Raw genomic sequence first — 13716 nt, 5'->3', positions numbered from 1 at the left:
CTAGGTAGTGCTGTCCTGAGATTAATTTTCATTTATTTGCTTTTTCACTGTAAACTGTGTTTGTTTTTAAGCAACCTGGCCTCTGCTTTCTCCCTTCCCATCATGAAAGATGTGTGCATTTACGAATCAAAGTGCAAGTAATTTTACATACCAATTTTATATTTTAAAGGATCTGCTAAAAATCCAGTAAAACCTACTCCAACTCCTGTTATAATTCCCATGGACTGCCCTCAGGGCTTTAGAAGGGAGTTGCAAAAGATCAAGGTGCAGAATTTCTCCAGGACCGTGGCAGCGCTGTCTGCAGCCCTTCGTTGCCCTGAAGGAGGCAGCTTCCCAGGGGCAGCTATGTGGAAGCACAGATTTGATCTGTCCTCACAGCAATCTGCAGTTTCGACGGCACAGAAGTGGCCTATGATGTTCTTTCCTTCTCCAGAGCTGTTCTTCCACCCTGTACCTCTCGAGGGATGCAGGACAGTCTGCCCCTGCTATGACTTATTCAGATTTTCAAATTTGTTAAAAATATTTGAAGTTTCTTTTAAAGGCCTGATCTTCTGATAGGTGTGCATATCCCATTCACGGTAACATGGAGTGATCATTACTGAACCAACATAATGATTCCCATTCTGTGGAACACTGGTCTCTTTGCTAGGTGAGCTTCTCATGTTGTTATATGTACTTTTTATGAAGGAAATCGCTTTTATTTTATATTTGCTGTATTTTTATTTATACTTGCTGTAGATTTTAATGCCAAAAAGCCTGTAGCTTGGAAGTATTAAGTTTATTTTTCTATATATAGCACTTCCCTAGCTGAGGAAGATGACTTTTGTCTACTTAAAAATAGCTGAACTACATTCAATCACATGCTGTTTGTGTAAAAATGTTTTCAGCTTTAAAAAATTTTAGACTAAGGCAAGTTTCTAACCCAGTGGATTCACGTAAATAGCTGTAAAACCTTCAATAATAAAATAGCAGAGTTTTATGATGTGATTTCTATTTTTATCATAGATCTTGATAAAGAAACCATATTGCTTTAAAAGCCAAGTATTTAAGGATTTTGTTCTTAATCTCTTTAATAACCATATGGTCTGTATAGCAGACAGAATCTGTATTTTAGTCACTGGTGAAGTGATTACATGTTGGCATAAGATGTCCCTAAGTTATCATCCCTATTAAGAAGCATAACTACTTCTTGAACCTCTGTAAAAGTGAGGGAAGAAATAAAGGATTCCAGAATTAGTAGTTTATAATAATGGCATACATGCTATATGAATTGCCTTCAAATGTGGCTATGGTAAAAAAGAACTCTGTATTTCATAGAGAAGCTCTTTCAGTGATGAGTATACAATCACTAAAAACTCATGCAGTTGTGGTTGCTGCCACTGGTTATTTGGTATGTCTAATCATACTTTATTTTAGTGCACAGCCAGAGGTATTTTGCATGTACCTTTCTACCTCCTTGTCACTGACTGCAGTAACTTCAAGGAAATTAAACTCTGTTCTTTGAAAATATGAAAATACCGAATAGTGATCCCCCTAAATTCTTTCTGCACATCACTCATCTCAATCTTGATACGCGTGGCTATTGCTACGGCAGTATTTTCCTCACAGAGTTCTAAAAGGTAAATACACAGAGCTCTCGGCAATGTAAGAACAACTGTTACCCATCTACTGTATATGGGCAAGAGTAGCTCTTGTGGGAGTTCGGAAGCTGCACAGACTTCTCGGCTGCGAACAGCTGACGTAACGTGAGCATGCCCCTTCTGCTGGGCTGGGTCGTGCAAATGGGCAAGGGCCGCTGTGCGGCTGCGCTAGGGAACAGCCATGCTCTCCCTTGCTGCTGTGCAGGACTGTATTTTCTCTCCTATATTGGCAGGTCACGTACCAGGTATTGCTGACTGGACAAATAAGGTGGGTCTGGCATGTGAGACTTGCAAACTTGCATCCAAACTTGCTATCTTAATCAGGCAAGACAAAACCATAAAGAAAAGTCTTCTAAAGAAAGGCAAGGGGTTCCTGTTTGATGGAAACAAGGCATCAGTGTGGCTGCTGGCCCTGCAAGGGGCAGATTCGGCTCTGATTGAATTTGATGCAGCTCAGCCAGGTCAACTGAGATATAAAGAGGTGGATGTTGAAGCCCTGTTAGTTGGTCCTGGCAAGGCTGCATCTGACTGTCAGCTCTGCGGGTTCCTTTCCATAATGCCTTCCTTGGTGCATGTGAGTGCTCTAGTCCTCTTTTTCTCCTAAATGAAGAAGAGTTTAATTTCTAGAAACATCTCTTACTGCCTTTTCACAGCTGTGGCAGTGACACAGCACAGGCCTCTGCTTGCTTTCTAGAGGCAACCTGTGCGAATCCTCTTAAAATATCTCTTCATTAAAAATACTTATTAGAACTTTGAAGAATAAATATTAGTAAACTTAAAAGGGGAAAAATAATCTGCATACCATGGTTCATCAGAATACTCTGCCAAAGGGACAGGCAACCCCTTGTTTTCCTTTATTCCTTGTAGTTAAGCTATGCCACTAGAAAGCAATGTCCTCCTCTGACCTCATTTGACCAGTGACAGTTACAGGCTGCTGTGTTTGGATTGAAATGTAATTCCCCCTCCCCCCACACACCCTTGACCTGCTATTCAAGACTTGATCTTATGGGGGTGAGGTTATATTGTTTCTCCAGCTAGGTGTTTGCTCAGGAATGCGCTTTGGAAGTAACAGAAAAATTATATGTAGAAACATGATTGTCTTCTCATTTTCTGGCAATACTGCATTTACCTGTCTCTAATTGCAGTATTTCCAAAACTAATTTCCCTTTCCTAGACATGCCTTACTAATCAGGATGACAACCATCTCATTTGCAAGCCCACTGTTTGTACTGTTTGTTGGCTAGAGGAGGTAGGTTAGTTCCTCTGGCAAGGCGAATCTGTTTCTAATGCTTCTAACTACAAAGACAATACAGTGCTTTACTCCCATCAGTTTTCCCTTTTCATGAAATACAACTTGACAATACCTTCCCCCATCATAGTGGCAGAAATCATAAAAACAAGAATATTTGAAAAGAAATGAGTTAAGAAAGGGGAATTGGATCAAGACTGGAAGAATATTGCAAAAGAGTAACATATTACCCTGGCCAAGGCACAGGGGAAATGAAAAACTTGGTTCTATGCTAAAAAGATGTGTGTATTTGGAGAGGAAACACGGCAATATTATTAAAGCAGAGGAGAGGATGGGCTTTATAGTAACATATTAAACAAGTCTGAGAAGCAGCAAGAAAAAAAAATTTAATGAAAAGAGAAATATTCCTGACTTTATCAACTGGGACAAAGGGCTTTGGACATGAAAAAGGGCAAAGTGAAAAAGGTTCTAGAAGCTGGACGTCAGAAGGTATAAACAAAATCTTGGTGCCTCCATTCCTCTGAGGGACTAACCCTCTCTGGCAGCATGTGGCAGTCAGAGGTGTGTGTGTGTGGGGGGGGGGGGGGGTTTCAGGCCTGCCTTCCCTTCTGCATGCCACTGCAAGCAGCATGTGCTGGGCCTTTTTTAAAGCACGGGGCATGTCTGCATGTATTCCCAGGGTCTGGTTCCCCCTCACTCTTCTTACCTGCAGTCAAAACATCTCTTTTTACTGGCATAGCCTATTGCAGGTAGCAACATAACATTGAACATGGCTATTTTCTGGCTTTTCATAAGTAAACTCTTAAACCCCTAGCACTGAACAAAATCAGTACAACTTTCTGTTAAGCGTGTTGAAGTGAACAATACCAGCTAGTTAAAAAGAATTCACAATTTGGAAATTTTTCTCAAAACCACAGAAGGTATTCTGGTCTTGAGGATAAACAGATATCAGCTGATTAACAACTAATTGCTGGGGCTGTTCTCAGCCTGTAGGCATCTGATTTAACCCAAATTTTAATTTTTGAATCATGGAATTATGGCGAGCATTGGTATTCATTTCTCCTTAAAGAGATGATTTGTGCTTTCCATCAATTCTGTATGATTTCTGTAAGGAAAGTGCTTTGTGGAGAAATGCCAGTTGTGATCATGTTTTGGATGAATGTACTAGTCTCCCTTTAGGGGGGCAGACTGAAATCTCAGTTGTATCTACCCTGAGGGTACCAAGTACTATGTCATTTCTTCTGATGTTGGATGGTATCTGATATCAAGCTGTAAGAACTGATCTGGAAATGCTCTTAAAAACAAATACAGATGAGAGAAAAGCAACACAGAACTTGTAGCTAAACTTGAGCTAGATTTGTACAGTACAAGCTGGTTTCTGACAGACACAAGTCTCTTCACTGAAGGAAAAAAAAGATCTCCTTTTTTATATAGAGCCTGGTACATTTAAAGGGGACTGACTAGTTCAAGTTGGTAAGAATGTGGTGTATTGGCACTTTGCAAAATTCATAGAACTGTTCTTTAAATATTTAGGCTTGTGAATTTTATCCCTTTCCTAAATCTATAATTCAAGTCAACATAATTCCATCAATGATTCCTTGTCACTTTTAAATAAATCCAGTAGCTGTGCATTGTAACTGTATTGATTATTTTTGTATCTACTATTAAACATTTCTCATAACAGTGGAGGTCATTAATGAAACGATGTATCAAAATAGTGTTGAGTATCAGAATAGTGAGACACCAAATATAATCTGCTTTGAAGTAAACATAAAGGTTGCTCTTGATACCTTTAACCTTCTACTTCCCTCTAACTTCTGGGAGTGATGGGGAAACTGGACACACAAATACACAAAGTTAAAATTAAACACAAGCAAACAAAAAGCGCTTTGACATTTTCATGGCATATTACTACAGGATACAAAATGTTTGCTGGCAAAATCACCCTGAAGGAAAGATGGCTATCTCTTTCGAGGGAGGAAGAAAAAAGGGGGGGGAAGGAGTGGAATGATGTGACCTTACATTTGTTTGATATGCATCTGCCAGTGTTTGGGCCATGTAAACTGTTCACTCTGGGAGTAAATGGAAAACTATTTGGAAAGGAAACAGCAATACAATGATAGTATTCCTTTTTCTCCTTGGAAAAAAAATATTTAGTTTTTCCTGTAACATGAGTTATTTGGGATAAACAGAGTTAATGCCAGAAATGAAGCATGTTTGATGGTAGGGAGGCATTCTGCTAGAGTACTGTTTGTTTTTAAGATGATTACCTCTTATATTAAACTAGAACCAGTACAAAGACTAAAGGGAATGTCTGTCTTCACCATGAAGTGTTTATTTCATATCATAGCTAGAAATAAGCGTCCTGTTCTGTCTCTTTTTTGTTGTTACATTGACAGATGTTAGCCAAAACCTATTATCTGTACTGAGAGACCAGCTGTCTGTAGGAAGGCCAGCCAAAACCAACAGATAAACTATGACTTACAACAGAACCTCCACCAAGGAGGGATTAATGATCGTTGGCAAGGACGGAAATTACTTTTGCTCTTTTCTTTTACCCTTTTTCCTTAAAGATGGCCGCCTTAAAGAGCGGAAGGTTACTGTCTACCAGTCAGTGCTTCAGCTTCAGCTCAACTTGGTTCCTTGAGGAGAAGTCCAAGTCTTGGGTGTATAAAGTAACAATTACTTCAATTTTGTCCCAGCTTCCTATGGGTCTCCCTGGACTAGACTCTTTTCAACCCATAATCTAGCTGGCAAAGATTCTTCTGTAGAAAAAAAGCAAATAACACTTTTTTTAAAATCAGGCAAGTCTCCAAACTGGGGCCTTAGCCCAACATAGCTGCTCTGAAAGAGGTCCACAAGCAAGCCAACAACCTGGAGAGCTCTGAGCAGTGCAACAAAAGTCACTGGGAGTGAAGACTCTCTCTGCAGCCTTCTCTGACCACAAGGTCTATGTCTGTAAATAAACTGGGACCGATCCTGTTGTACATGCACATTAATAGCCATCTGGATGCAAGCTGAGTTCTTTCCCACACTCCAAATGTTGTTTAATTCATACTGGCCACTTAACCTCCCACAAAATGTCCTGGCACAGGACAGAGGATATCTGGCATGGGCTGAAACAGTGCCAGGAAGTGTATTAACAGATAAACAGTTCAGAGGATTGTGTGCCACTGCTTGGGCTCACAGCCAGGCCCTGCTTAGTTTACTAGAAAAGATGTAGTTAGTGAGAGCTCTTAGAATGTTAGAGCGTGCTTCTACTTTCCTGGGATCTGGGAGGGTCTGTCACCCCTCCTCTACCCTGGCTGATGCTGTGGGTAAAAGGCACATAAAAATGGTTCTCAGGCAGGCCAGGTTTTCAGGAACTCTTTCTCACATCGCTGACGTATCCAGGAATATATCTGGCCAACCATTTTTCCTTACCTCACAAAGTTGTTTTCAGCAGAGCAAGAGTTCTGATTCTCATTGTAATAGCAGCAAGACTGGCCACAGATTCAAAGGTCTTCTCATGGTCACTCTTAATGGGTATTGGCATAGAAAGCAGTATTCCCATTCTTCTGCTGCCTGGACCCCTTGTTTCCACCCTATGCTATCATCTCCCTTGTTCTGGTACAAACCTTCATGTTGTTGCATGGTGAACCAAATTGAGGAAACTAATCTAAAGCTGACAGATGGGGGGATGGGAGGGAGAGCCATCCCTGGGAGTGAGGTTTATAACTTTGTTCTTCCATCTTTCTTTGTTCTATCAACAAAATGGGTGACCTAGTCTTCCTACCATGACTTCTTACTCTTTAGTCTAGATGCAATGAAAGGATATAAGGTGTATCTCTTCAAACGGGAAGCATGAGGTTTTGAGGTGACAGGCAGGCTGCCCTGTACAGGTTGTGCACTGTTACCAAAGTAGCACATCACACGCTCTCATTCCAGAACAGTCCTTTGGCAAGGCAGATAGGAATAGTCACTGATTGCTGTGTGACAGGGTAGGGCTTCACAGTCTTGTTTCTGAACTTTATCCAGCGTAAGAAACTCCTGCACCAAGGTTTGTCCCTATCCACAATTTAAAAAAACAAAAATCCCAAAACCTCACACCACACACATGCTTGCTTTCTGCTCATGTATCACTAGCACCACGGAGGAAGGCTCAATTTAGGGCTATGCAGAGCTCCTCATAACTACTATTTGAAAAAGTATAAACTCAAAATCTCACTGCCTGAGCAACAGGATGTCTCTGACCCAGCAAAGTTGTGGCTGCCTTCTGTCTGCTACTTATGCGTCAGGCTGGCACTAGCACACTCTGTCCTGAAACTGAGTAGTTCTGATTAAGCATCTCAGAAGCATTTATGTACCAAGATAATACAACTTCCTCATGTGATTGAAGTCTGCTATCCCTAAATGAGTCAGTTTGCTTCACCCATGATGACCAACCCTTTCGAGACCGTGTCTTTGTATGCCATCCTCAAAAGTAGGAAGAAACTTTTCAGGATCTTTGTCTGTTTTTATCTTGGCATGTGCAAGAGCATCATGTCACCTATTGAAGCACACTAAAGCTATTGAAAAGGGTGTTATCTCATATACTATCTGCTGTTGCTGCTTAACAGACTGGTCCACAGATGTTGCTATTGCACAAGCAGGTGAGCTTGGGTCTTAATCTACTGCTTCATGAAGTTCTTACTTCCACTCAATTTTAAAACACAGAACCCTGCACAGGTTCACATACTGAACTAAACTGTCTATTCAGCTTGCCATAAATAATCCCACTTCTGTCACCACCATCACAGCATGACTAGATTTTTGCCCATAAAAGCCTCCCCTCCCCCCCCAAGACTCCAATCCGACAGCCCCTATGCTAGAGTGGCCTGTATGTAAATCAGGAACCCAAGTGTTTTCTGGGGGAAACAGGAGATCTGAGAAAATTCAGTCAGCCAGTCTTGCCTGCCCTGGCTGCTGCCCTTACAGGCAGTTACTGTCTTCTTAACCTAAGCGGTCTCTTGCCTGCTCTGTCTTGGCAGAGAAATTCAGACACATGCCTGCCTCAGCACGCAGTGTGAGCCAAAAAGCCCCGTAAGAGAGTCTAACTCTTATCAATTAGTTTTGCTTTTCCTTTGTTTTGCAGCAGAAGGGAAGGGAGTGCCCTTTATCATACAGGTGCTTGAAAGCACTTCATTACAGAAGCATCCAGTAGAGTCTGCACATTCCACTCAAAATATCGGGGCTTTTTTCCCCCCAGATTCCATACTTCTAGCATGCTGTTGTCTGCCTCTTCTATAAGTCCCATTATTGCATTTCTGACTCGAACCTTTTTATATAAAAGCAAAACAAGGCTTTGGTAAATCAAAACCCTACCCTGTCAAACACGCAAGTAATCCCTGGGGCAAAGTATACTTTTTGTTATGAAATAAATTGTTTAAATGATGTGTATGATGCTGCAAAAAGAATTATAAAATGCCAACTTGTACTTTATGCCACATAAGCACATCACTCATGCCTCAATTTTGCACAGTACTAAATACTTTATATTATACTTTTCCTAATTAATCTTACATCCACAAGAATATATTAGCTCTGGAATGGTATTTAACTCTGTTAAACTATAATAAAATATGTAAAGGCTCAAAAGACTAATATCCCTTGTGCAGGCAGATTGTAGAGCATGATAAATAACTTGCAGAAAAGTATTTGCTAAGCATTGCAAATCAAATAATATTACTGGACAGCTCTAGAAAACTTATTTATGTCTGTATGGGCTGTCTTACAGTAGTAAAAAAAGCTTAAATCTGTTATAGTTTTTACTAAGTACATATTTATTCCCCATGGTAGAGTTTAGATAATTTATCAAATAATTCAATACGCCTTAATCTTTCTGTGCTAGAAATCACAGGCCAAAATCTTGGCCCAATTAAAGGCAATAACAAGACTCCCACTGACTTTATAGATGCAAATCTGGTGATAAGAGTATATTAATTTTGTTTTCTCTGGTATCTTATAAAATTGTAGACTCTGTGGTGTTGATGTGTCAATAAAATTCTATCACCAGTTGAGAATTCTATTTGGGGCTCAAGCTGCTCTCTTTTTAGGCCAAATTTCTTTCGACTTCAGTAGGAAGAAGGAGAGGGGACCAGCAACAGTTTACTTTACAGGATATGTTAAACTTGAATCAAAACAATCTGTAACATTTCAAAGACAATACAGGCAATTAGCCTCTAGTTTTCATATGTTAATAGTGTTATATAGTTCTATTAAAATAAACATATCAATCTATGTTTGGATTTAGCAGCTCGTAGAAAGGCTTACACTGATATTGCATATAAAAGCTATTTGGCCAGATTCCTGCCTACTCTTGCCAGTGAACCTAGAGCGATCTGCACCAAATGAAGGTCTGCCTTTTTCTTTTTCTTGTGTAGAATCCCAAAGCCCGCTGCTAAATCACTGCTGTTGGAGATGACCTGGATTTTTATGATGCGTTAGGCAGAAAGGTGGCAGAGGATCATGTTATGTGGAAGAACTGAAAAAAAAATCGTTCTTTTGAAGAATTTTTTTTTTTAATCTCTCAATAGGTGGACATTAAATAATGAGAACAATGTTCTATTTTAAGGATTACTTGTTCAATTTCCAAAAGTTTATCCACAGGAAGATCACACTTTACAAAGAAATGTGATCAGCAGTGTGCACAGTAAAATTCAAGAAACTTCACTGAAAGTAGTTGTAGTAAGCGCATATATTTTTCCCCTCTTTTGCATTACAAAATATACATTTTCAAAATAATGAAGACCTACCTAACACTCTTAATAGGGGTTTGTGTCATCTTTTTTTTTTTGGCAGAAAAATCTGCTTTGACTGTTCACTGCTTTGCACTCAAGCTGTCTGATGGACGGGGGAGGAGACTGGTGGAAGCCAAGGCTGTGGAGTTGGCTATGGGTGGTTGTTGTGTTTTTTTGTTTGTTTGTTTTTGTTTTGTACAGCTATCATCTTATACTACACATGTAAGGAGCTTCTTGTTTGCACCAAAGAAATATGAAGCTACTATCATGACAACACATTCAGAATAAACATAGAAAAACGTACTTCTGCTCCCTTGGAGACTCAGGTTTAAGTGGGCTGTTAAAGGAAATGAGGCTGCTGGGATCTAGGAGTAAGACTCCAGCTGGCTCTTGGAAGCCAAGTGTGCATGGCAGATGGTGGGAGGACACAAGGAAGCCTCCTGTCCTGTCCACACCTGTTTGGAGAGTCTCAGGAATGGCAGGACTGGTGTTCCTCCAGGAGAGAGCAAAAGGCTAAATCAGTATTGCAGGAGGTATGAGATATGCTGTAACTGAGATAATGCTGTATTGCAGCTGTATTGCATTAGCACTAGGAAGCCCTAGTGATAAAGTGAACTGTATTATGCTGGGCTTGAACAACTGGAGAACTGAAAAGTGGGCAGTGACCGCCAGAAGTTTTGATTCAAGTAAGCTGAAGTCATTGCTCTGCATACTAGGAGCTGCTAAGACTGGTAATGATGAGAGTAAGTTGAGCATTCAGGTTAACGTGAAATTAGTGTGAAATTCTAGCTGTTCTAAAGGCAATAGCTAAAATCAGAGCATTACTAGGACTTCACCCCAAATATTTTCCCCAGTCATCCTGGAGGCACTGTGCTTGCCCTCCGAAGGGGAGGCAGAAAGCCCCTGGCCACTGGGATCTGTGGTGTGTGGTACCTCAGCATTCATCCCTCAACAAGGTGGTGACTGAAACTCACACTATAACCCTTCAAATGCTGTGCCTGCAATAGTGACTGACAGCATGACAACCAAACACCCACATACAGAGATATACTGCACTGTACATATGGCAGAGTATGGAAAAAAGGCCAAATGAAATCTAGCAAAAATGCGTTTTTCAGAAGAGGATGGTGGACACCAACAGCAAGTATTTCTTTAGTGCAGAGAAAATTAATGCAGCTGGCTAAGAGAAAAACATTAAGTTTTCATTCTATTCCAGTTTTATTCCACTGCATAGGCATCTGCCATGTATGGTCAAAATACCAGATTTTTCTTCTCTTAGATAGTAAAAAGAAGGAAGAGGAAAAAAAGTGTAGAAGAGAATAATGAGCATCAACTGTTGGCAGCGAGGAAATGATGACATAAAAAGCATTTATGGCAATCTCTAAGTAGAGTTATCTTTCTAATTTATTTAAAAGAAAATCCTATTCATAACAAAAGTAAGTTGTTGGCAGGAGCTGTATTACATCAGTTTCTCTATAAACCTAATCTTGTTTGTAACTCATGCTTCACGCACTGCTTTGAATATTTGTATGGAAAAGTATAGATGTTGGTGGTTTTGTTAGTAAGTTCAGCCTAGCAGTGCCTTATGAATATAAGCCTGTTGCTAGTCTTATTTCATGTCTAGATGTTGAGTAAGAAAATGCAGAACAAGATATCAGGAATAAATTCCTGTAATATTTAAAAGTGGATGAGATTTAAGATGCTATAAAATCCTGTTTTTTTTTTTTTTTTTTAAATCCTCTATGCTATAAAATCCTGTTATGCAGGGAGACTAGACCAGATGACACCTATTTATCTTATGACTTCCTACTGTTGTTCATCACTGAAGTATTAACAGGACAAGTCCTAAAAGTTTTCACAGAATATCTGGCATCTTTTTCTGTAGTAGTTAAAATGCTTGTTGTTTGGCATAAAACCCTTTTGGAGGGGAGCGGGTACCAGCTGGGCTAAAAGATATGTCTAAACTGGGCAGGTCATGGTAAAAAGATTTTTCTCAAAGATCGTGTCTGTAATGTACCACTCTGTCTGGGTTTATTGTGAGACAATTTTAGACATTATTTCAACTGTGCTTGCTTGTCTCATGCTGGTTAAATGGCTTCAGAGAAGATACCTATGACTTCTACCATGGGAAGCTGGAGGTCAAACGGGCCTGCCTCTCTTCTTCCACACCTAGCTTTGGTAATCACCTAGCTTCTGTCACATGCCAGTTTTCCGTGTAGACACTATTGGAGTCTGCTTTCCTGATGGCAAGGTAACATCGCTACTGATTGAAGAGGAGTTAGAAACCTGGAGATGTGCATGGGGCAGCAGGACAGCTTTGAGTTGACAGCTGATCTCTGTGGACTGACAGTACTGTACTGGTAGAGCAAATCTACTTCTATATATGCTGAATTTTATACAAATTTGTTGTCCCCATTTACTGCTTGCGCAGGGCACCCTTTGATTACAGCACATGTCAGCAATGGTTGTTTTGTGTAGGACACAGGAATGTGGAGATTTGGGAATGGTAAAAGATACGGTTTTTCTCCCTCAGTTTTTTCTTCTGTCTCATCTAAAAACTATGCAGGCTACAGCAACCAGGCAGCAACCCGGCAGCAGCAGTTTTATGGTTTTGGTGACTAGTTAGGACTCTTCTGAAACCAAAATCCTAGTGGCCCGAGTGCCTTCCATGCCCGGTCTGCGGGGAGAGTCTCCCCGTCCACACACGGGCTTAACTGCTGCAGTCCTGGAGAGAGAGCAAAAGAAACTAGCCAACCCCCCAAAGCTTCGCAGCCTCTGCATATAAAGCGCAATGGATCAGACTCATGCCAGTGCTGCAAATGTAGCCGCGTGTCCTGTCATGCTTGGCCGTGGCACTTCAGGACGGATCTCCCGGCTACCCTGAGCCAGCGGCCGGCCGGGGGCCGAGCGGAGCCGGGGCGCCGAGCCTCTGCCCACGCAGCCGCCGGAGGGGCCGCTTACCGCTCGCACCGCCTCCCGAGCGGGCAGGAAAGGGCAGGCTGCTCGCCGCGGGCAGTTCCTCCCCTCCTGCGAGCCCACGCTGGCGCAGGGCGAGCCCAAGCCCTGCTTCAGGAGTCCCTCTGCGGCGGGGCGCTCGGCGGGGCCCTCGTGAGGCGGCAGCGACCCGCTCGCGTGAGGCGGCAGCGACCCGCTCGCGTGAGGCGAAGCGGCCGCCGAGCGCCGCCGCGCGCGGGACGGTGGCGGTCCCTCCTCAGCGCCGAGCCCCGGCGCTCTCCCCTGGAGCTACCATACGAAATGCGCAAAGGGGGTCTAAAAGCAACCCCTTCCCTCCTTCGTTCACCCCCCAGCCCCACTGCCTGCGGAGCCGGTTCCGAAGGCGGCAGCACCCCCCCCCCCCTTACCTGCAGGTGAGAGCAGCTCGCCTTCGCTGAGCTCCCCGGAGTCCGAGTCCATGCTGCAGGTACCGGCGGGGAAGGGGCCGAGGGGGCGCTGGGAGAGGGCGGCGTGTGGCCGGCCGCCGCTAGCAGCAGGGGTGCCCGGAGCAGGGAGCGAGCGACGAGCAGAGCCTGCTGCTGCCGCCGCCTCCTCCTCCTCCTCCTCCTCCTCCTCCTCCTCCTCCTCTCCTCCCAGCCTGGGCGCTGGGTCCGTGCCACCACATGCAGCCACCTCGCTTAGTGCCATTGGCTGCAAAGGAGGAGCGGAGACTGGCGGGCCCCGCCGGGGGGAGGAGGGAGCGGGGGCGCGGCGGGGGAGCGGTTTCTCTCCCGAGCTCCTTACACAAGTTCATCTCGACACCGGCTGCCTCTTCGCCGGCTGCTCTGGCCGCACGCTGCGGCTGGCTGCCGCGCCGGGAAGCGGGCTCGCGGGCTGCGCGGCTGCGGCGGTACCGCGGGGCTGCCGGGCGGGCGGGCGGGCGTGCGCGGCCTCCCCACGCGTGGCAGCTCCAGGCTGGCTCCTGAAAGTGGGCTTCGCAGCGCGGAAAGGACCGAAGCGGCAGTCCTTCACACTCAGAAATGGGCCTCCTTTGCTGTTTCCTTCTCTCCCGGCCCCACGCAGCTCGTGGGGCTTGAGGCTGCCCTTATGTCTTCCTTTTTCCCTATTTCTTTTC

The 13716-nt window shown here is 43.3% G+C and overlaps 1 protein-coding gene across 2 annotated transcripts in view; it reads right to left on the bottom strand.

The window, feature by feature from the left end:
- Positions 1-13182, bottom strand: part of TNFAIP8L3 (TNF alpha induced protein 8 like 3) — a 49328-nt gene extending 36146 nt beyond the window's left edge. Inside the window, exon 1 of one of the 2 annotated variants that reach the window (XR_010885729.1) lies at positions 13010-13089. Coding sequence is in view for 1 of the 2 variants with exons in the window: in XM_067305735.1 (XP_067161836.1) it covers positions 13010-13061 (52 nt within the window). In the remaining variant the exon portion in view is untranslated. Of the gene's footprint in view, positions 1-13009 lie in introns of both variants that reach the window. The other variant, XM_067305735.1, reaches the window with a different exon arrangement.
- Positions 13183-13716: the final 534 nt, after the last annotated feature.

Source organism: Apteryx mantelli, chromosome 15 (genome assembly GCF_036417845.1).
Source record: "Apteryx mantelli isolate bAptMan1 chromosome 15, bAptMan1.hap1, whole genome shotgun sequence".
NCBI classification, from domain to species: Eukaryota; Metazoa; Chordata; class Aves; order Apterygiformes; family Apterygidae; genus Apteryx; species Apteryx mantelli.
The sequence above is the reverse complement of the archived record's forward strand: the minus strand, read 5'-3'. Positions and strand labels throughout refer to the sequence as shown.